The sequence below is a fragment of the Betta splendens genome, chromosome 2 (genome assembly GCF_900634795.4).
Source record: "Betta splendens chromosome 2, fBetSpl5.4, whole genome shotgun sequence".
Lineage (NCBI taxonomy): Eukaryota > Metazoa > Chordata > Actinopteri > Anabantiformes > Osphronemidae > Betta > Betta splendens.
In genome coordinates, this window is record NC_040882.2 from 10,115,585 (window position 1) to 10,138,281 (window position 22,697).

At 47.6% G+C, this 22,697-nt stretch overlaps 1 protein-coding gene across 6 annotated transcripts in view; it reads right to left on the reverse strand.

The window, feature by feature from the left end:
- xirp2a (xin actin binding repeat containing 2a) overlaps positions 1-22,697 on the reverse strand; it is a 51,515-nt gene that overhangs the window by 1,402 nt on the left and 27,416 nt on the right. For all 6 annotated transcript variants that reach the window (XM_029128766.3, XM_029128800.3, XM_055502535.1 and 3 more), the window contains 6 exons: positions 17,882-18,039; positions 12,793-12,933; positions 10,573-10,659; positions 10,330-10,399; positions 9,876-9,979; positions 164-9,341 (listed from right to left, as the gene is read on the reverse strand). In XM_029128766.3, the coding sequence (XP_028984599.1) occupies positions 164-9,341; positions 9,876-9,979; positions 10,330-10,399; positions 10,573-10,659; positions 12,793-12,933; positions 17,882-18,039 (9,738 nt within the window). The remainder of the gene's footprint in view (positions 1-163; positions 9,342-9,875; positions 9,980-10,329; positions 10,400-10,572; positions 10,660-12,792; positions 12,934-17,881; positions 18,040-22,697) is intronic.

Below are 22,697 nucleotides of genomic sequence, written 5' to 3' on the forward strand. Positions count from 1 at the left end.
CCTGTGTAGCGCTGCTCTGAGAAGAAACAATTAAATCACACACAAACAACCAACGTTAGAGCTCAGTTCTTTCCCCACAAAGGTTCAAGGCCTCGCAAGCGAAGCATGTTAAACACACCATCACACTGGGTTTAGTCTCCTCATGCTCCACAGCTTCATTTACCCATCACGACCGTCTCCTGCTGGTGCGTTACAATCTGAGAGGTCCTCTGCTCAGTGACACTGAAACCCAGGTTCTGGAAGACTCCTTGGCTCTGGGCCCAGGACTGCTGGAAGCTTCTCAGCAGCTCCTCCGTGGAGGCTTCAGGGGGCACGGCGACGGTGGGAACTTTGCCTCTCACCACATCAGCGTAAGACGGCGGGTTGCCGCGGGTCACGGAGCTCCCTGAATGCACCTCGCTCCTTGTCTCGCTTGTGATGTTTCCGAAGTCATCAATGCTGCAGAATTGCTCAGTGAGTGATGTCTCACAGTGACCTGCCGGGTCGGAGCAGGCTGACTCTGATTCTCTTCTTTCTATTTGTTCTCTTAGCTCTCGTGCTGCCTGAGAACTATGCTCCCCTGTCTCAAACACATCCTTTATGGCCTTAACGTTGAAGGCGGGCACGTCCTCAGGCCTCGGTGTACGCGGGTCAGCCTCTGCGTCCTCTGTATCGCTGCCCAGCCTCTCCGCGATATGAATAGGCTCCTTCCTGATGTACACTTTTGGTTTTGGAGATTCAAATCTGTTTACCAGCTTAGACAGGTCGACTCTTGGGAGATCGTCCTTCAGGAGATCTATAGTCACCGGTTCTAGGCCTTCCTCCGCATCGGGTCCCAAACGTTCAGGGATGTCTATGGGATCCTTTCGAATGTACATCCTGTTCACCTCGGCCTTTTGTGCCTCCTCAAAGAACGACTTCTTGTCCTTCACTGTTTTCATGGAGTCCACCATTTCTGCAACATCGGCCACCCCCTCCTCGGCTCTCTGTACGGGAGTGTGCCTGCCGCATAATGGGGATGATTGCTCCCTTTCAGCAGCGGCGCTGTCGGACGCGGTGGCGGGGGGCGGGGGGGTCATGCCGCGCGAAAGCCTGGACGTGGTGTCCCTCAGCTTCATCAGCTTCTCGGAGCGGCTCAGGGTGGGCGACGGCGTGGCCCTGCTGACGGCCGACGTGGGCGTGAAGGACTTGCGAGGAGGCGGCGGCGGTGTCCCCACGGATCTGTGCGGCGGAGGAGAGGGCGTCACCCTGAGGGGCGAGTCCACCCTCCTCGACTCGATGCTGATAAAAGTGGGCGATGGAGTGCGGATGCTCGCTAGCGGGGAAGACACCCTCTGCTCACCTCTGCTCTCCTGAAGTGACTTCCTCTCCTCAAAAACCTTCTTTTCGGTTTTGGACGAGCCAATGCTAATCTTTGAGATCTTTGCAGTGGCTGCATTCAAAACACTCCTGTCGGGTTTTGGAGGCACTGACGGCGGCACTGGAGATGCTTCTCTCTGTTGTTTTTCCACAGCTGTCAGATTTTCTTTCAAAATATTGAGCTTGGACTGAACAATATTCCTCACATAAACTATCATCTCTTTCAGCTTCTTCTTACTTTGCTGTTTAGCTACTTCACTTAAATTATTTTTCTCCACCGAGCGCATCACCCAGTCGGGGAGTTCACGTATAATCATCCTGACAGTGTTGGAGTCTATTTTGCTTGGCGTGCCCTCCAGCTCTTTTATTTGAGCATGCAGCTTCTGCACCACATCACTCTTCTCTGAGTCTGCGAGCTCGTGTGAGTGAGCTCCATCTTTAGGGGTCGTTTTTCCTTCGTCTTTGAGAGGCACGTCCTCGGGCTCACCTTTCCACTCCTTTATCTGCATTTTATTCGTCTCCGCCGCTTGTTGCTGTCGTTGCATCTGAAAGCTTTGCTGCACCGTGCTCTCAGTCATCACCGCCTCCTTGCATCTTTGGATGTTCTCTGTCTTCGTGCTCTGTTGACTGTGGCAGACAGATACGAGGCCTTGTCCTTTAAGACTTGCTGCAGATGTTATTTTAGTTGCCTTTGGTATTGAAACTGTAACTGATGGCGACAGCTTTGCTTCGGTCTCACTCTGCACCTGCGTTTCCTTCTTCACGCGAACCTCTACCTCAGCTTCCTTTACAGGCTGGGTCACCTGACTTTTCACCTCCTTTACCTTAATTTCTGTTGCTGCTTTTGTCAGCTGGCTGCTTTCCCGGGACTCTTTTGTTTCACTTTTCTTCGACACGCTACTTTTTTCATGCTGTGAATGCATTTCACTTTTCGATCCAACCTTTTGTCCCAAACCCTCACATTTCTCCTCTTTCTTCTCTGGTGGCATCTTAAAGGTTTTCACTTTGAAGCTTGGAGTTACCTTTGGAATTTTACTGGGTTGAGAAGGACTCATTTTTCCTTCCTGCGTCAGAGGCACATTAATATTCTTTACATCTTCAGCTTTCAATGTGACCGCAGCCTGGCTTTGAAGATTTACATTTCCTTGGACAGTGCTCTGCGTGGCAGCGATAGACCTGGTGCTGGATTTCTTAATAACCTGCTGCTGCTCCATGACGGAAGAAGTGACCACATTCGAACACGACTGGACTTTGATATTTGAGGCCTCATGATGAGCCTGAGTAATAGAAACAGCCTGATTCTCAGCTGCACTTTGACTCTTTTTAACAGCATCAGTTGAGGCAGGAATCTTTTCTGAAGAGTGCTCGCTAGCAACCGGCTTTTTATCTGAGGACAGATTTGAAGATCCAGGGGCTGATTTCTTATTTACCACTGAGCTCAGTGGCTTGCTCAGAGGAATCTGAGAGGGGGTTTTCCTAGCAGCCACGTCTTGTGCAGATATTTCTTCTACAGTCTTAAGTTGTTCAGTCATCACTTTTGTCACTTCCGTGGCCACTTCTCTGTTGGTGCTTTGTTCTGTAGAAAGCTCTGCACCAGACGCAGTGGGGAGTTTATTAGCTGGTGGGGAGGTGGGGGTTGTGACGTTACTCCTCTCAGTTTCCTCTATCTTTTGCTGACGATACTTTTCCTCTGCGAGCATGAGCGGCGTTTTGAATTTGCGGGCATACGGTCTGGCCTTTGGGCTCTGAGCAGGGTCTGAGGGTGGAGGCAGTTTGATGGGAGGGACAAACACCTTCTTAGCTGGCTGGGGGCTTTCTTTTTGCATTGCCTTTACAACAGGGATGCTGGACATTTTAGCTGCAGACACTGCTGTAGATTCAGATTGAATCTGCTTGCTTATTTCAATCTTTTTCACTTCTTGTACAACAACTTGTAGCGCTTCTTTATGGCCTGTTGCCACTGGTGTTTCTTGATCGTGAGGGAGCTGAGGTGGAGGTGATGGAGGAGTTGGCTGCTTTTTCTGCCATTTGGGTTTAACTTGCAGTGGCTGCTTTAGTGTTTCGGGCTGCTTGGGGGCTTTGAATATGGGCTTGATGATGGGCTTTCCCAGCTTTGCAGGGGGAGGCTGAGGCATTGCATTAAGCTCTTGCTGTGAGGGAGGCGGAGGCAGAAAATCCTGTGTGCTCACAGAAGGTGGAGGAGGAGGCGGAGGAGGGAAAAAATCAGGTTCTGATCTTGTGCATTCCACAGGAGGTGGAGGGGGCGGTGGTGGGGGTGGGAGGTCACTGTCCCGCCTCGTGATGGAGTAGCAGGATGAGGGGGACGCTGGGCACTCCAATACCGGCGACGGAGGTGGAGGGAGCGACAGCTCCGACTCGGAGGGTGGAGGCGGGGAAGCAGGAGGAGGAGGGAAGTGAATCTCTGCTTTCTTTTTGATCACACCTTTCCCTTTACTGTCAAGGTTACGGTGATCGATCTTCGTATTTTTGATGTTCTGCTGTTGTGCGACAGCTTTACCCCCTATTTGCTTTTGAGACGTTGACGTCTGCTCCGATACCATTACATTTTGCTTATGTACCACGGTTTTCTCTGTCACTGTAGTCTGAACCTGTTTGACTGTCTTTGTTTCACAGATCTGCTTCTTTGAAATCTTTGATGTGCTCTGCGGCTCTTTCATCACATTCACACCCTCTGCTTTAGTGTCTGTTTGATCATTATTACTCATTTGTTTATTCTTTATCGTAATGGGCTTAGGGGCTTGTATTTTCTGTGGGGGCAGCGCTTTGTGTTTCGGCTCCTTTACGCTCTTCTGTTGAGAGGCCCCAGTGGTATTGTCTGTTTTGGCTACAGTAACAGAGTGGTCCTCTTGGGTTATTACCTGTGTTTTCACTGATTTGCTTTCGCTGTGCCTCTGTGCATGTGTCTGTGACTCAACACTCTGAGAAAGGTTTTTCACAGCGGGGGCTGGATTGACTGCTGCACTCTCAGGCTTAGCCTCATGTAAGCATTCATGCTCCGCTTGCTTTGCATTTGATGGATTCTTCATGGGGACTTTGGTTTTCTTGGAGGGATACATGCGTTTTGGATTTGAATACTGCTTTCGTTGCATTAGACACTTGATCGTCCCCTGAACATCTCCCTTTAACACCTCCTCTTTTTCCATCTGCGCCGCCTCTTGTACTTCATAAAGAGATTTGATAGATGTTTTAACATCTCCTTCGATGCTTCCTCTGCGCTGGACTCTTGGAGACGTCGCTGGCTCCAGCAAGAGCTGGATTGTGGCTTTAACGTCCCCTTGTTCGCTCACTTGATGCTGGTAAGTTTTTGTCTCATTCGACGCCTCGTGTAAACTTTGCATGGCAGTGTGGATGTCTCCTTTGACGATCTCCTCTTTTTCCAACTCTTTCACAGCTTGTTTGGCCTCCTCGAGGGATTTCAGGGTTCCTTTAATGTCACCTGGCACTAAATCTTCCACAGTGACCTCTGTTTTGGTAGTTGCAGATTTCTCTAGTGACTCAAGCGCCCCCCTGATGTCACCCCTGATAATTTCTATTCCTTTGGTTTGATGTTGGGCCTCCTCCAGAGACCGCAAAGTAGTAGGGATGTTTCCCTTGACTACCTCTTCTTTCTCTATCATCACTTTCTGATTGATAGCTTGGGTGAGGGAATCCAGGGCTGCACCAAGGTCACCTTTAACAATGTCCTTTTTTTCTAGGTTTCTATATGTAACAGTAGGTTCTGTCATAAACACTTTAACAATGCTGTGCACATCACCAGGAACAATATCATTCTCAGCCACCGTGCGACCGATCTGCTGGTGATTCTTTCTAAGCAAGATTTTAGTCTCTTCGATGTCGCCACCAATGATACACTCTTTTACCGCCTTTTCTTCCCTTTCGTCGTACTCATTCTGAAGCTGCTTCAGATAATCCAGGGCTCCAGACTCAATGCATGTGGAGTAAAAACTGACATTACCCCTTTCCGTGTCGCTGATCTTTATCTTTTTTGAGTCTTCTCCATTTGAGTTGGACAGAAGACGATGAAGAGTTCTATTTACATTCCCTTGAACTATATCTTCTTTCTCCATGCTGGCCTGCTCCCCCTTATTTAAGAGGGAATAGATAGTCATCCTCACGTCTCCTTTTTCATCCTCCTGAATCAGAATGCCACGCTTGGATGAGCCTTCGCTCTTGAGCAGATTGTTTATTGCCTCTTGAATGTCACCGCGGATAATTTCTTCTTTCTCAACATTGATTCCCTTTTCCTGGTTGAATAGCTGTTTCACTGTGGTATTGATGTTCCCCCGCTCTTCCTTGTCAATAGTTATCCCCCTCTCAGTGCTCTCCCTGCGGTTCAGGAGGTTCATCATTATGTTGTTCAGATCCCCTCGGATAATCTCTTCCTTTTGGATCTGTGGAGCCTCCTGGTTCATGAGTTTATACTTTGCCATGCGGACATCGCCAATCTCATCAGCCTCAATGAGGACGCCTTGTGAATCCACCATTTTCTGACTGTAAAGCTCCTGAAGCGTCTCTTTGATACTTTTACCTATTATTTCGGTCTTTTCCATGCTGCTTTCATTGAACTCATGAAATGGGGTGGTTTCAAACAGCCATGTTGTTGTCTTCACATCCGCCTGTGGGATTTCTTCCTTTGTAACTACAACTTCTGCCCCGTCTGCCTCTTTGATGCTGTCAAGGGGCTGCCGCTCAAACAGCCACACAGACTGTTTGACATCTCCTTTCATTACTTCCTCTTTTGTCACCGTCTCCATGCCATCGTACTCTGCACCTTCGCCATGGATCTCATCAATTGTTCGGGTTTCAAACATCCAAGTCGCGGATCTGACATCGCCTTTTTGGATTTCACTCACACTAACAGTCCTGATATACTTTTGAGACGTCTCATCAGCCTCAAATCGCTGCTTGTTAGTCCTCACATCACCGCCTTGGATGTCTGCAACTGTTTTTGACCTTACTTTTATCTCTTCTGCAATTTCGTCCAAAGGTTGCGTTTCAAATCTCCATCGAGCAGAACTTACATCTCCTTTGTTGATGCCTTCTTCGGTAACAGCTTTAATAACATAGACCTCCTCTGAATCTCTAATTGAATCTAATGGCTTTGTCTCAAACAGCCATCGTGCCCCCACCACATCTCCTCTCATGATCTCCTCCTTGGTAACTGTAGTTACTTCATGATAATGGCCCTCTTTGTCACGGATGGCATACAGCGGCTGAGTTTCAAACATCATGGTGTAATTTTTCACATCTCCTTTTTCTACGTCATCTCTAAAGATACTAGTGAGCTTTAAAATATTTGCATCAGTGGACTCTTCTTTAATTTGATCCAGAGAGTATGTTTCAAAAATAAAGCGGCTTTTGTCAACATCTCCCCCTTGAACGTCAGTCACGGTACGAGTATCCCTGGCCTCCGTCGTACTGTCATGAATAGCATCTATTGGCTGATTCTCAAACATCCAGGTACAGTTCACCACGTTCCCCTTTTGGATGTCCTCAGCTTGTTGTGTCTTCAGCCTCTGCATTGTTTCCTCTGAGGTGGAGCTCATAATGTCAGAGGAGCGATTTTCAAAAATATACTTCATTCTAGAAACGTCGCCCGACTGGATGTCGATTTCTGTGACCCTTCTGAATGAACTGCTGTCTTCATCCATAATGTTTTCCAGATTCTCAGTCTCAAAAAGAAAGCGAGCCAGTCGGACGTCTTTTCCTTGGATGTCCTCTTGTTTAACGGTGCAGGTTTTTAAAATGGTCTCAGACTCTGTATGATCGCGTATGTTATCCAGTGTCTGCGTCTCAAAAAGCCAAGTGCATGTTTTGACATCACCTTTCTGCACTTCCTTGACATTGTCCTCGCTTGTTTCAACTTTCTCATATAAAACATCCATTGGCTGAGTCTCAAAAAGCCACCTACAAGTTTTCACGTCCCCCTTTTCTATGTCAACACTCTCCTTAGTTTTACACTCTTCATCTTCGCTGAAAAACTTTATGGCATCAAGTGGTTGTGTTTCAAACAACCACTTGGCTGTTTTGACATCTCCGGACTCCATCTCCTGTTTGGATATACCTTTAATAATCTGAAACTTACTGATGCTTTCGTCAAACTCATCAATAGGACGTGTTTCAAACATCCATCTACAGCTGCGCACGTCTCCCTTAACAATCTCCTCACGTCTCACGGTCTTCACCTCATGGTAATGACCAGAGCTGTCTTGCATAGCATACATTGGAGTGGATTCAAAAAGAACTCGGTTGGATTTTACTGATCCACTCGTTACACCTTCAACTTGAATTTTCTGTGTTCCCGCACACTTACTTAGATCCATACTTTCAAACCTTTCTTTAAAATTTGTTACAGCTCCTTTGTCAAGCTCTTCAATGTTCACAGTTCTAGTAATCTCTTTCTTCTCCTCCCTTATATTTTCCAGTGGCTGGCTTTCAAACACCCATTTCTGATGCCTCACATCGCCCTTTTCTTCTTCTGATGCCACTGTTTTCCTGAGTTTCCCTACTTCGAGCAGTTCTTTCAAATTTTCCATAGGTACTGTTTCAAACAGATGTTTGGTGGACCGAACATCACCTCCCACAATCTCCTCTGTGGGTAAGGGTCGCGCATTGGTGTTGTCTTTTAGAGTATCCATAGGCTGAGTCTCAAACACCAGACAGTGCTGCCGAACATCAGCTCCGATTACTTCCACCCTCTGCTTCCTGGAACTCTCCCATTCTTCATCCTTAATAGTATCAAGAGTCTTTGTTTCAAACAGCCATCTGCCTTTGTTCACACCGCCTTGGGTTTGGTCCTCCATTGAAATACCACATATGAGTTTTACCTTTGTGGGATCTTTGTTAATCATATCCAGGGGCTGTGTTTCAAACATCCACCGTGAAGTCTTTACATCACCTTTGTCAGTCTCCTCCCTGCGAATGGTGGTAATCTCCAACATTTCTCCCGAATCTCCTCTGATAACACACATTGGCTGTGTCTCAAACATTCGTGTGGTTGTCTTTACATCCCCTTTTATCTCCTCCAGCTCAGACTTCAGGTTCAAGAAGTGGCTCTCCTCAATGGTTTCTGTTTTACCCAAGGAGTCCAGGTGCTGCGTCTCAAAAAGATATCTGGCTGTCTTGACATCTCCGCCCGTGATGTCTTTGGTGATAACATCTGTCTCCTGCTCGTCTTCTTGGTAGATCTTATTCAGATAATCAAGTGGCTGTGTCTCAAAAAGCCAGGTGGCAGTGCGAACATCTCCTCTCGCCAGATCAGTCGATTTTTGAGACTGCTCAGCCGCATCAGAATTTTCAGTTCCCAGAGCATCCATTGGCTGAGTTTCAAACATCCACGCTGTGTATTTGACATCTTTGCCAGCAATAATTTCTTGCTGGGCGATGCTGCTCACCGCATTTTCATCTGGGGTTTCATCCTTGATTGCATCTAGCGGCTTGTTTTCGAACATCCAGCGCATGGACTGCACTTCGCCTTTAAGGATCTCTTCCCAGTCTATGTACTCCCGGTCTGGGCTTGAACACTCGCTGGAGCCGGTGCCATCGTTTTCAAAAGCGTAGCAAGCTTGCTGGACATCACCCACCACTTGGCTCTCCATGTCTTTCTTTTCTGCTTCGCTGAGCTGACTCAGAAAGTCCCCTTCAAGGTTCTTTCGGACCTCTGGGTGTATGTGCTTATAGAGGCGCTTTAGTTCAGCTACACTTTTGTTTTTCAAGTACTGTTCTTTACTAACAGTGTATTTCTGTTGGGAAGCTGCCTCCTGATTGTGGGAAGACACGTTGTACTCTGGGGTTTCCTGTGATATCTGCAGCACATTTGGAGGTGGGGGAGGGAAATGGTCAGTCGACTCACAAGCCATAGCTGAGGCAGCTGTGGTCTTTACAGTGGAGGCGGAAGTGGAAGCATCATAGCTCGTGGTGGCTGAAACCTTGGAGGACTGGTTTACTGATGGCCATTGAAACTGGTTGAAATCCACATCAACCTACGGGGTTGTAGGGTTCATAATGCAGTTTGGTTAAGGTAAGAATGACATTGTGCCTTGCTTATCTGATATCATGTGAAGCACGGAAAAGTCTTTTCAAATACAGGTTATATAAAGCCACAATTATAAATATTTTACATAAAATACTATTATTGTGTGAATGTTTTTTGTATGCCGTTGCAACTGAATTCATTTTAATTTATAAACAGACAACAAATAAACAGACATTTCTAGTTGAGCATGTTCCTAATTACAGTCTTGATTGAAATATTAATTGAAGATCACTGTAAGTGTAGCCAGTTATACAAGTTCTTGCTTTCGCCTGTTTTTTTCTTCAAACACTGTGAGGAAATTGTCTGAGACTTTGGCTGTGTAATGACATGAGGTCTTTTATCCATTCCAATTTATTCTCCATCAACTCATGGCATGCACAATTTTCTTTTGATGATTTTATGATGTGGCCTCATCTTCGTACTGATACCTCATAAAAAACTCAAACCACCATCTATTTAGATAAACAGACAGCATCATTACCTTAATTTCCTTCGTTGGTGCTGCTTCCTCAATCGTTTTTTCATACTGCTGCTTCAAAGCCTGAGTGGAAACCTTTGGTAGGTCCTCTCCTCCAACGAGCATAACTGAATTAGACACAAGAAGAAGGCTGCCTCATTAAGTCATTCGCAGTGAGGGAGCTCAGGGGGATTGGAAAGAGAAATAAATCATTTCATTAAAAACCTGAGTAGTTTTCATTTTCTGAAACCATGCCGCGGTGATTGCCCAATTTCCACTTTCCAATATTTTACCTTCCTGACTCTGCCCTGATTAGATTTGCTGCTATGCACTGAATAGAAAATCATCTGCACTTCCACTCATTTTTATAGCTCATCTCTTATTCAGCCATAGTGGGAGTTATCATTAATATACAGGACACAAGCAGAGTTGTGATAAAACGTGCAAATTACAATATAAAAGGCATGAGCAGAATAACCTGTTTCATTGTAATGGTTCCCGTAACTGGCGGCCACGTTGTTATGGTGGACTCTTTGATCATGGATCACCTGTGAAGAGATGGTGGTAAATTATTAGCATAGTGGCAGCTGTACCGCTGTGCTCAGTCTGTGGCTTAGCATGAGGCACTTTCTATATGAAATAACAAAATTATTCTGAAATAACAAAACAATGTGCTTATTGGCAGCTTATCAGAGTAAGATGCGTAGTATCAGTGTCGCACCTCTTGCTGATTGTGAAAGAGTGCTGTAGTGGGGACAGCTTCTCTGGCACTGCTCCTCACTGTCACCTCCGAGGAGCTTGACATCTCCTGTCAAACACAGTAATGGTGGACACACTTACTCCCCTCTCCCACACATGCCTCCATTTCATGTCACAGAAAAAAACACACAGATGGCCACACACACAAAGACGGACACATACAAGGCCCTGGCTTGTTTCACTGCCTCTTGACTGTAAGAGCTGTAAGAAACAGCAGGAGACTAAGGCATTTTCAAAAGCTTAATAAAATCCCTCTGTGGCTGGTAACAAATGTTTTTTTCATTTTTCATTTTCAACGCCGCTCACCAAGGGAGCTACTAGGTTAAAATTCTACTAAAGAAGGATTCAGTGTTGATGAGGAAAAGCAATAGATTACAAAAAGTGCACTAAACCACGTCAGCCATTTCCTCCAGTGAGATTCATACAATTTAAAGCAGATGAAAGAGAAATTTGATATTTTAGCTGGTGTCTTCTGCTGTTAACATGAAAGATACATGGAGGGTAGGGGTTGCTCTCTACTTCTAAAAGCACTTATGTCAGGATGATAATATCTTTCATGATGTACAACTAGCTTTAAAACAGAACTTGGATATTACACCTGTGAAAATGGTTTTCTGTTGCATTGCAGATGCAATAATTCGATCCGACATTTCCGCTCACACACCCCAATGTAAAATTCAGCATTCAGCAAAGGTCCTTGTGCGCTCGATGAATCCACTCTGCTTTCCGCCTGAATGAGCAGATGGGAGGACGCATGGAGTAGGGGAAGAATTGACCTTGCTCCGCTGAGATCTATCGCGGCCTGCTAACGCTCTCTGGCATTTTGCTCGCACAAAGGACGACAGTGGAAGATGGACAAGCAAGGCTCAAGGTGCCTTGTTTGATATGACCTGAAATAGTGCCTCAAAGTCGCAACCATAGCAGTCAAGTTTGTCTAACAAATACCTATGTCAGAATGTAAATTATTCATTCCTATTCCTCAAGCTCATGAAAAAAAGGACATCAGAATTCGTCTCACTTCCAAGTTCTGTCGACTAGGAAAATGTCCCTTTTATCTGTTACTTTCACGTCTTTTTTCCAACATTTCGATGTTGGGGGAAAAGTTACACAATCAAAATTTTTAATTTTTACTAATTTATGTTCAGTGCATGAAATCCGGGTATCTCCCATGTATTTCTCAAAGATTAAACTTTCTAAGTGGTTGAAAATGAGACTAGATTTGCTGGAGCCAGGAGGCCGTGCAGACACAGAAGGTGTAAATCCTTAGGGTAGCAACGGTAATTAGTCTAGATTTTGTTCACCCAAATTACTTACAGGGCCTCTACGGGTATATTTGACATTTTTATGTTTTTTCCTCCTACAGTAGATGGGAAAGGTTGAGAGGACTGATTACAAAGCTATGTGGCAAATACTGGCAGCAGGAGAAAACAGTTAACTCGATGGTTGCAAAATTCAAACAACGTGCCTTCAAGTCCTGTCTTCATATAAATGAGGAACGACTTTAATTCACAGAAGCAACAGCTCAAGTTTAGATCATTTACTTGATTTATGTGGAGAACTTGACATGAACTGAGTTTGTGACATTCATTAACCTTTACAGCCCGTACATTGTTGATCAATGGCCTCTATGTAGCCTGTGTAATAATAATATTACCGTTATTAAGTCAGGAAATCAACCAGTTATTTGCTGGAGGCAGACATGTGAAATCAATGAACATAACCTGAGATGAAACCGTCAGCTTCACTGTTGCACAGTAACTAATGTTTGTTTATTTTCTCTTTATTTCCTATCAGTGTGATGTGGAGACATTTAGTTGGTTTACCAACTTTCCCAGAAGCCTCATGTTTTGCAGTGAATCACAATAACTGTCTGAACGCCTCAGCAAAACATATCAATGAGGACAGATTTTATCTGGGCGGCACAGTGGCGTAATATTCATCACTTTGGCCTCACAGCATGAAAAAAAAAACCTTTTATGTTTCTTGCTTGACTATTTGATAGTAGATTTCATAATAAAATATATTGTAAAATATGTTTTTGATGTTTGATTCTGAATTTTGGGCCTGGTCATATTCAGCACCAGTGGCAGGCCAGAGGGGTGGCACTGGCCTCCACAGTAATATATACACATATTCCTGTGGGGGTGTCGTATATTAAATATGAATAACAATAAGAACATACCTGGACAGATCTCTGTTGGAAATGAACCTGGGTGACACTGGAAGACTGGGAAGACGAAGACGCAAACTCCTGGCTTTCAAACTGCCGCTTCACGCTGGCCAAGCCTCCTGGTAAAGAACAAGCCTCTGACTCATCCATCACCTGCAACAGAAAACAAAAAGAACTTACACCTGGACATCCGTCAGTGTTCGTACCTTCATTTACAATCACTCACAGTCTGTGTGGGATTTCAGACATTGTATTTGACCTTGCTTTGACAGCTTCTGCTCACATTGTTTGTGAATATGCTAAATATACATTTATGTTAATATAAAAGTGAAAGCAAAGGCATTATGCTAATACGTCTGCCAGTTTTGGTTTAATACTAAACACAAAACCTGGGGATATGTGATGGGATATTAAAAGCGATCCTTTAAGATCCTCTATGTTGGACGTAGAGAACAGTAGTTGAGGTAACATAGTCTCGGTAACTAGATCAGCTCTGTAGATCACAGCATGTAGATCAAGCAAGACCAAGGTGACAAACCCTACATTAAAGCACCTGAATATGTTTTAATTCTTGGCAGAAACTTTCAAAGATGGCAGACTCCCAATTTGAAAGGATTTACTTTTTTCTATCTTTCCTGGAACAGAGTGAGTAAAACATCAATAGAAATTCTTTGTCTTACAGATTATTCAGTTTAATAGAACAAAAAGCTTTTCAGTACTTTTTATCAAGCTACAGAATGAATTATTCCTTTAAAATGGTAATTGCAAAAACAAAGAAACCAGCTTGGCAAAGGAAAGGAGGAGAAAAGACTTTATGAATCTCATCAGTATGACAAATGCAGTCCTCACCCTACGACATGTGGGCAAGAATGCTTACGGACTGTTTGATGCACTAATCTCCTCTGGGGACTGTCAATTACTTTTCCAATAAAACAGTTATATGCAGGCTTCCGCTCACATACAGTACTGTGGCTTCTGGGAGGCTGAAATATATATGAGCTTCTCTGAGCTTCCTCCTGTGTTTGTGTGTGGGGAGTAAATGCTCAACACACACCTGCCACCTTTCCCTTTCCATGCAAATGAGAGGTTGGATGTCATTTGCAAATGATCACAGGAGTTTCGGTCAGCAACATTATCTGCAAAGACTCCAGTCATCAACAGCACTGCTACGTACTGTATAGAAGATCAACGGTATATAAATCATTAAAGTACAGCGACCACAGATATCATGATTTCCACCAATTGTTTAGATCTTATAAACTGGAAAAACAGTCACATACCACTGTGTATCAGTTAGCATAGCTTAGCCCTATGATGCCATTCGCCTCATATTTGCAAAACCTTCTTCAGAGAGGATGTGCAAAAAGTGATCTATATATTGAAAATGTTACATGTTTTATGCCTAAAACCTTTATTGGCATAAAGTTGCTGAAACATCCAATGCATCAAATGTGATGAACAAAAGACGAGAGTTTAAAAAACATTATAATTGATTATTTCCAGAAGGTTAAATTTACATGGCTTTTTCTGTGTCTGTCTTTACAGAGTTAACATTAAAACCCTAAAAAATAAGACATGAAGGTCATCGTATTCACGTGTTCTTCTCTATCAAATCAGCGATGCTTTGTTATTATTATGACAATGACTCTTTAATACAGATAAACAGGCAGAACAGTGATCTGAACATAACCTGCTGTTGTTGGTCCCGTGTGCTGCTTCAAATCGATTCCACATCTTTACATGAATCAATATTAATCTATGCATGAATTAGGCCTCACCCCAGTATAAAGTGCAATAAATTTGTAATAGGAGTTCAAGGAATATTTTAGGAGACTATAAAGAGCTGATTATTTCTAAGAAATGGCCAATTGGTGTTCATTCATGATCCTTCACGTTGTACAAAGCCTGCATGACGAGACCCCTGAGAAACCCCTGGCGGCTGAACAGTGAACTCCAGCTTTTTTGAGTCTGGTTCAGGGAACAAAACTGAGCATAAATGACAGTAATCCTGAGACTATTAAGAGCTAAATTTGTAGCACCTATAGCGCATTTAATGTGTTTCCACTGCTGTTGCACATAACAACAGCATTTTGTCAGCGATTAGTGTTACTGCATGACGGACTGGACTGAATGTCTGAGTGACAGTTTGAGTGTGGATACTCAGACAACAGCTGCGACTGTAGGAAAGACAAACGAGATTCCCATGCAGGCGCTGTCTGACAACTATCCTGCCCCCTGTTGTACCCACCACTACCCCCGCCTCCCCCTTCACGCGCACATGTACACACAAACATCCACATCCAGCTGTCAGCATTCGCCACATGAGGCCTGACAGTGAGGATCAAGTAATGTTGGGGAGGTTGCAGAGCTGCCACACTGGCAGCCAGTGAAGTGAGCAGCACGAGGACCAGCCGCGTTTTAAGCTGCAGCGCGAGAACGTGTTTCTATCGCTACTATTAAACCATCAATAATACAATACAGAAGATTTGTCCAGTGGCTCTTTTTGAAGGGTAATTATGCGTTACGGCCATTTATAAAAAGCAACAAGCCACTTGAGGCAGTGCTTTGCTGTGATGTTAGCACAGCTAGGAAAGCTCTCTGTTTTATGTTAATACCACCTCTCATCTGTTCTGAAATGGCTTGTTGCTATGCAAACATGTGACCGGCTAACAGTTAATGCACTCTGGAAATCACCACTCACATTGGGAAAATCAAACTGGGCTGCATACCAGAGGAGATTAAGCCTTTTCTGTTTAATTATTGTAATGCTTTGACTGTTCATCTTAATTAATTGGTAATTCCATGGCAATAATTATGCATTATTATTTCTTTAAATTGCCTGTGTTCTACGATTAATGTAAAGCACAGCCTCTTTGGTTAGTGCAGTCTCGTCATATACAGCAGGCTTAATGAGGTGGCAGGTTGTACTAATGCTTCCATGATTAAATGTTCCAACAGTGTCTCAAACTCAACAGCAGAGTTGCGCCGACAAAAGAGCAGCATCACTGCTTCCTGCACTATTTAAAACCATCATCAGGAGGTTTGCAGGTGGGTGGACAGACTGCTCAGGTGCCTCACATGATATCATGTGACTCAACAGCATCCAAAGCTCCAGTCAATTATTTATGTGACGTTTTTGTTTTGTTTTATTTGTGTGTGTCAGACCCAACCCAGCGCCGGCTGCTCTGCTTTAACCACTTCAAGTGCAGGTGCTGGAAAATGACAGCGGATGCTCCCCGACTGGGGTGTGAACAGAAACCGTCTGCTCCCTGTGTTTATAAAGGGACTTTGCTGAACGTGTCCGCAGTTACAACAGGTGCATTAGCCTTGATATTAGCCATCAGACCTACAAAAGGCAGGCCTGCTCCCAGAGGGAGACCTAAACCTGCTTTTTCCTCAGTAAAATAAAAGAAAGGGAACCATCAGCACTGTTCAGGGTCCAGACAAGGACGTAGCTGAATGAACTCTGTATCAACTCACTTGTAGCTGGAAGGTTTCCAGCTGTTAAGGGCAAGCTTAGAGAGAAATGCACCCCAGGCAGCACCACAGGTCATTTTGCTTCTGCTGCCATCAGACTTCTAGGTCACCGTCGCTCCCAGCACACTCAAGTGGCCCAGATAATTGCAAACTGATTTGCCTGGCTGGCTGTTCTTTAATCTAGAGCTGCGCTGCCAAATGCGGAGCGTCAGTGAAGTAATGGTATAAATCAGTTTTTCTATTTCGCTCATTTTCTTCGTCAGTGTCTGTTTGTATCGAGTCAAGCAAAGCTGAAGATTTCACACCTGCTTTTCTCACTTTTTCTTTTATTACTACAACCAACACTATGAATGTGTTTGCTTGTGAGTGTAGTAAAAAACTGCTGTATTGCTTTATTTTAGAAACTGGGCTGACTTACTGTAATCGCCGTCGGCTGACTGACTGTTTGCACTGTTGAATTACTGGGTTTAGAAATGGGCTCCTCAAAGCCTCTGAAACTGTTTTTCCCTGTAATGTCTAATGACTCTTGTTTACTTCAAGGAGCTGAAACGTGTGAAAGTTTTCAGGTTTGTGAGCTGCCTGTGTGTGTTGCTCTGAATTTGCTGTCTTGATCCCTGATGAAGAAAAAAAAGTCCTCACATTTACTCTATACTAACATGAATGATGCCTTTAGATCTTTTGCACCAACTTTCTAATACAGCAATTGAGTGTGTGCTACTTTCATTGTCCCCTCGTGGTTTATAACATAATGAGGTCAAGGATCTTTATGTGACCAGTGGCTGATACGTGACTGCTCAATGCAGGACAGTCTATAAGTATGAAAGGATTGAAAGACAAGGACATGCATTCATGTGGTTTGAGTTATGCTATTCAGTGTCATCGCTTTATACTATATTACCGTGTCTGTTTTTTGCTGCACTAGTTTTACATCCTTTTACATCATGTGGAATCAGCCAAAAATAAACATTTATTTCACTAAGTGAAGAAGTTAAATCGAAAAATTTCTTCAGTGAACAACTTACAATATAGAGATTTAAAGTGTGATAAGAGTCCATCGAAATGCTTCCATTTCGAAAGAGGTTACAAGCCAAAAAGGTTGAAAACCACTAGTTTAAAATTGAACATTTGGTAATATTTCATGAGCTCCTCATACATTTTTAACTTGGAATCATATAAGACTGTATTTACTGGAAATACAAGTACCTCAGATTTCCATTTAAGTACAGAACAGGAGGAAATGTCGTTTAGATGTACTGTACTGAGCCGAAAACAGATTTATGATTCTGTAAATGTATGTTGAGCAATGACTGATGTATTGGTGAGACAGAGGCTCTGTATGATGTGAATGTTGAATGATTCCTCCTGACTCCCATTCACACACTGGAGGATTGCCATTTCCCATTCAGTTCTGATGTTTATGACACATTGACAAATAATCCGACCAGAGCCCTGTGGCTCCCATCCTCCCTTTTTGGTTCAACAAAACATCCTCCAGGAAGGACAGTTGATTTATACCTGGGGCAAAATTAAATGACAGAAATGTGGTCATAAGCGTTTTGCACATCACACGCTGTCAGTCCTAGCAGCCGTCTCCTGTTACAACCTTGTAGAAGGATTGTCTTACCGCAGCAGAGGAGGAGCTGCTGGTTTCTTTCTTGGACACGGCGGCCTGATACATCGCCAGGCGCTCCTTCACAGACACAGGTTCGACCTCCTGGTCCTCGGCGCTCAGTGTGCTCTCCTCTGGTCGTCCTGACTTGGATTTATCTGCGCTTCCTGCAGCTACACACACACACACACACAAGCACACAAGTTAATCATCTTGGACAGTTTCAGCATCTTTGTATCTTTACTGAAAATGTTTTTTTAAATCCCCAGGTTTGATCAGAGTATCTGCATAGTCTCTAACACTCAAGATATCGAAACCCTGACGCGGCCAGAGGCAAACAAGCTGTAACAGATGCTGACACCAACCCGACGCACAATGCTCATCAATCACAGCGCACTAGTTTATGAAGCTTCACGTTTCTCAGCGCATCCCTGCGGATAGCCAATTAGAGGAGACCATTGATTTTTACATTTGACTTTTCTGCGCTACAAAGCATCATTAGGCAACCGAAAAGGCTCTGCTAAGGCGCAGCATACACCCACACTGGACCTTTTAGCTCTTGGCATGTTCCCTCTCTCCTGGCAACAACACCGTGGGATGAAAGACGCCCTAAATAGAAATTATTCTCTCTCATTATGTGCTCACACTGTGACCTTTTGACATTTCGCAATTCTCTGTCTTGTTGAGCTGTGCCACAATAGGTGCTAACATATTTCCCCCACATGTATGTGTAGTAGTAGAACTTTGGCTCACGTTACAAATCAATAGAAGTTCACATCTGAGCCATGTGTATGTGAAAAGTTTTGTAGCAGGTGCTTCTGAAATCCAGGTGGATCTAATGAGGGTCCCCCTGGTCAGATCTTACAGTTATATGATAGTATATCACTGTACAGTACATTCTGGTTATGCTTGGCTTTGCACAGCGCAGATGTTAATGTGTCCCCTTAGCTACTCATAGAATATTTTAGCCATAGTGGCTTCTTATAGCCAACCTCTTGTGTCCATGTGTTTAAATGAAGAAAATGAAACAACCTAACCCAAGTTACCGCTCGGCAGTTTTTCATTCGTGGCTAAAGGCTTATTTAAATGAGGCTCGCCCTTCAAACTGTCATGATCTGGCTTTGTGTTTCTAGTGGTTTCCTGTTTTATTTTGGTAGTCTCCTGGGTTCTGTGTCTGCTCAAGCTTCACTTCCGGTTCATGTCCTGTCACAGCTGTCCCTGCTTCACCTGGTCATTACCCACACCTGCACTCTGTTAGTCATCAAGTCACTGTGTATTTAACCACCACCTGTGTCCTTAGTTCCCTGCCAGATTGTCGAGTTCGTTAGTTCCTAGTTTCATGTGTTCCTGAGTTGAGCGTCCCTAGTTTCCTGAGTTCCCTGAGTGTTCGTGTTTCTCGTGTTTCATTCCTGTTTGCACCGTGTATCCTGCCCGACCCTGGATTATCTACTGACCGTGAGTGTGCCTTATCCCTGCCTGTGCTTTTGCCGTGATCCTGTGTGTATGACCTGGACCGTCTGACCGTGCCTTAAAGAATAAACCTCTTTATCATAATCCTGCCGTCGTGCTGTGCATGTGGGTCCGCCGCCTGCCCGAGTCCTGACAGAACAATCTGGCCAAACTTGGACCCAGCCAGCACTTAGCCTCCGGTCAGGTCAGTGACTGTTTTTCCTTGTTTTTTTTTACGGCGAATATAACTCTCCCGCGGAAGTATGGAGTTTACCTGCGCCGAGCTACCCAGCGACCTACATGTTTATTTCGAGATCCTCGCGGAGGATTACCGACGGGCTAGTAACCCGGAGGACCAGCGCTGCGCCGTGGAGGTGGCGATATTGACGCTGGAGGACGATGACACCGCGTTAGATCACCCCAGTGTTCGTCGCCTCTATGAGCGACTGTGCGCGAAGTCTGACGAGCTAAGCGACGCGCTCTGCACCACGCCAGCGCCGGTCGCACCGCCGATGGTTTCGGTTTCCTCCTCCCCGCCCCGTCGGATCGTCGTGCCTGCACCAACCTGCCCAGCTCCATGGTTGTTTCCCTGGGAGGATTTCCTGCTCTCACGCGGTCCTCAGTCTCCAGTTCAGCCGCGCGCTGCTCAGTCTCCAGTTCAGCCGCGCGCTTCGCAGTCTCCAGTTCAGCCGCGCGCTTCGCAGTCTCCAGTTCAGCCGCGCGCTGCTCAGTCTCCAGTTCAGCCGCGCGCTGCTCAGTCTCCAGTCCAGCCGCGCGCTTCGCAGTCTCCAGTTCAGCCGCGCGCTTCGCAGTCTCCAGTTCAGCCGCGCGCTGCTCAGTCTCCAGTTCAGCCGCGCGCAGCTCAGTCTTCAGTTCAGCCGCGCGCTGCTCAGTCTTCAGTTCAGCCGCGCGCTGCTCAGTCTCCAGTTCAGCCGCGCGCTGCTCAGTCTCCAGTTCAGCCGCGCGCTGCTCAGTCTCCAGTTCAGCCGCGCGCTGCTCAGTCTCCAGTTCAGCCGCGCGCTGCTCAGTCTCCAGTTCAGCCGCGCGCTGCTCAGTCTCCAGTTCAGCCGCGCGCTGCTCAGTCTCCAGTTCAGCCGCGCGCTGCTCAGTCTCCAGTTCAGCCGCGCGCTGCTCAGTCTCCAGTTCAGCCGCGCGCTGCTCAGTCTCCAGCTCAGCCGCGCGCTGCTCAGTCTCCAGTTCAGCCGTGTGTTGCCCAGACCCCAGTTCAGCCGTGTGTTGCCCAGACCCCAGTTCAGCCGTGTGTTGCCCAGACCCCAGTTCAGCCGTGTGTTGCCCAGACCCCAGTTCAGCCGTGTGTTGCCCAGACCCCAGTTCAGCCGTGTGTTGCCCAGACCCCAGTTCAGCCGTGTGTTGCCCAGACCCCAGTTCAGCCGTGTGTTGCCCAGACCCCAGTTCAGCCGTGTGTTGCCCAGACCCCAGTTCAGCCGTGTGTTGCCCAGACCCCAGTTCAGCCGTGTGTTGCCCAGACCCCAGTTCAGCCGTGTGTTGCCCAGACCCCAGTTCAGCCGTGTGTCGCTCAGTCCTTGTCCCCGTCAGAGGGCACCGTCCGTCTGACGACTGTTAGCCCCACCCAATCAGGCCCGACGTCTCCCCCGTCGAGCTCGGCAGCTGTAAGCTGTCATGCCAGCTCCGGAGGGGACGCCGTTCCAGTTCCTGTCGGCCATGTTGCGGCCGTTCCAGTCCCCGTCGGCCATGTTGCGGCCGTTCCAGTCCCTGTCGGCCATGTTGCGGCCGTTCCAGTCCCTGTCGGCCATGTTGCGGCCGTTCCAGTCCCTGTCGGCCATGTTGCGGCCGTTCCAGTCCCTGTCGGCCATGTTGCGGCCGTTCCAGTCCCTGTCGGCCATGTTGCGGCCGTTCCAGTCCCTGTCGGCCATGTTGCGGCCGTTCCAGTCCCTGTCGGCCATGTTGCGGCCGTTCCAGTCCCTGTCGGCCATGTTGCGGCCGTTCCAGTCCCTGTCGGCCATGTTGCGGCCGTTCCAGTCCCTGTCGGCCATGTTGCGGCCGTTCCAGTCCCTGTCGGCCATGTTGCGGCCGTTCCAGTCCCTGTCGGCCATGTTGCGGCCGTTCCAGTCCCTGTCGGCCATGTTGCGGCCGTTCCAGTCCCTGTCGGCCATGTTGCGGCCGTTCCAGTCCCTGTCGGCCATGTTGCGGCCGTTCCAGTCCCTGTCGGCCATGTTGCGGCCGTTCCTGTTCCTGTCGGCCATGTTGCGGCCGTTCCTGTTCCTGTCGGCCAAGTAGATGCCGTTCCTGTTCCTGTCGGCCAAGTAGATGCCGTTCCTGTTCCTGTCGGCCAAGTAGATGCCGTTCCAGTTCCTGTCGGCCATGTTGAGGTCGTTCCAGTTCCTGTCGGCCATGTTGAGGTCGTTCCAGTTCCTGTCGGCCATGTTGAGGTCGTTCCAGTTCCTGTCGGCCATGTTGAGGTCGTTCCAGTTCCTGTCCCTGTCGGCCGAGTTGAGGGCGTTCCCGTAGGCCGAGTTGAGGGCGTTCCCGTAGGCCGAGTTGAGGGCGTTCCCGTAGGCCGAGTTGAGGGCGTTCCCGTCGGCCGAGTTGAGGGCGTTCCCGTCGGCCAAGTTGAGGGCGTTCCCGTCGGCCAAGTAGAGGTCGCCCCTGTCTCTGGTCCCGTTCCCGTCGGCCCTGTAGCGGTCGTTCCAGTCCCTGTCACCCTCGGAGCCACAGCGCCCGCCGGCCTCCAGGAGGAGGCAGCGCCTGCTGCAGTCCCGGCGGACCCCCAGGAGGGGGTCGCGCCCGTCGTAGTCCCGGCGGACCTCCAGGAGGGGGTCGCGCCCGCCGCAGTCCCGGCGGACCTCCAGGAGGGGGTCGCGCCCGCCGCAGTCCCGGCGGACCTCCAGGAGGGGGTCGCGCCCGCCGCAGTCCCGGCGGACCTCCAGGAGGGGGTCGCGCCCGCCGCAGTCCCGGCGGACCTCCAGGAGGGGGTCGCCCCCGCCGCGTCCCGGCGGACCTCCAGGAGGGGGTCGCGCCCGCCGCAGCCCCGGCGGACCCCCAGGAGGGGGTCGCGCCCGCCGCAGTCCCGGCGGACCCCCAGGAGGGGGTCGCGCCCGCCGCAGTCCCGGCGGACCCCCAGGAGGGGGTCGCGCCCGCCGCAGTCCCGGCGGACCCCCCGGAGGGGGTCGCGCCCCGCCGCAGTCCCGGCGGAACCCCCAGGAGGGGGTCGCGCCGCCGCAGGTCCCGGCGTTCCCCTCGTCCCCGGCGCACCTCCAGGAGGAGGTCCGCCACGCGCAGTCCTGCGCACCTCCAGGAGGGGGTCGCGCCAGCCGCATCCTGCGCACCTCCAGGAGGGGGTCGCGCCAGCCGCAGTCCCTGCGGCACCTCCAGGAGGGGGTTCTGCGCCAGCCGCAGTTCC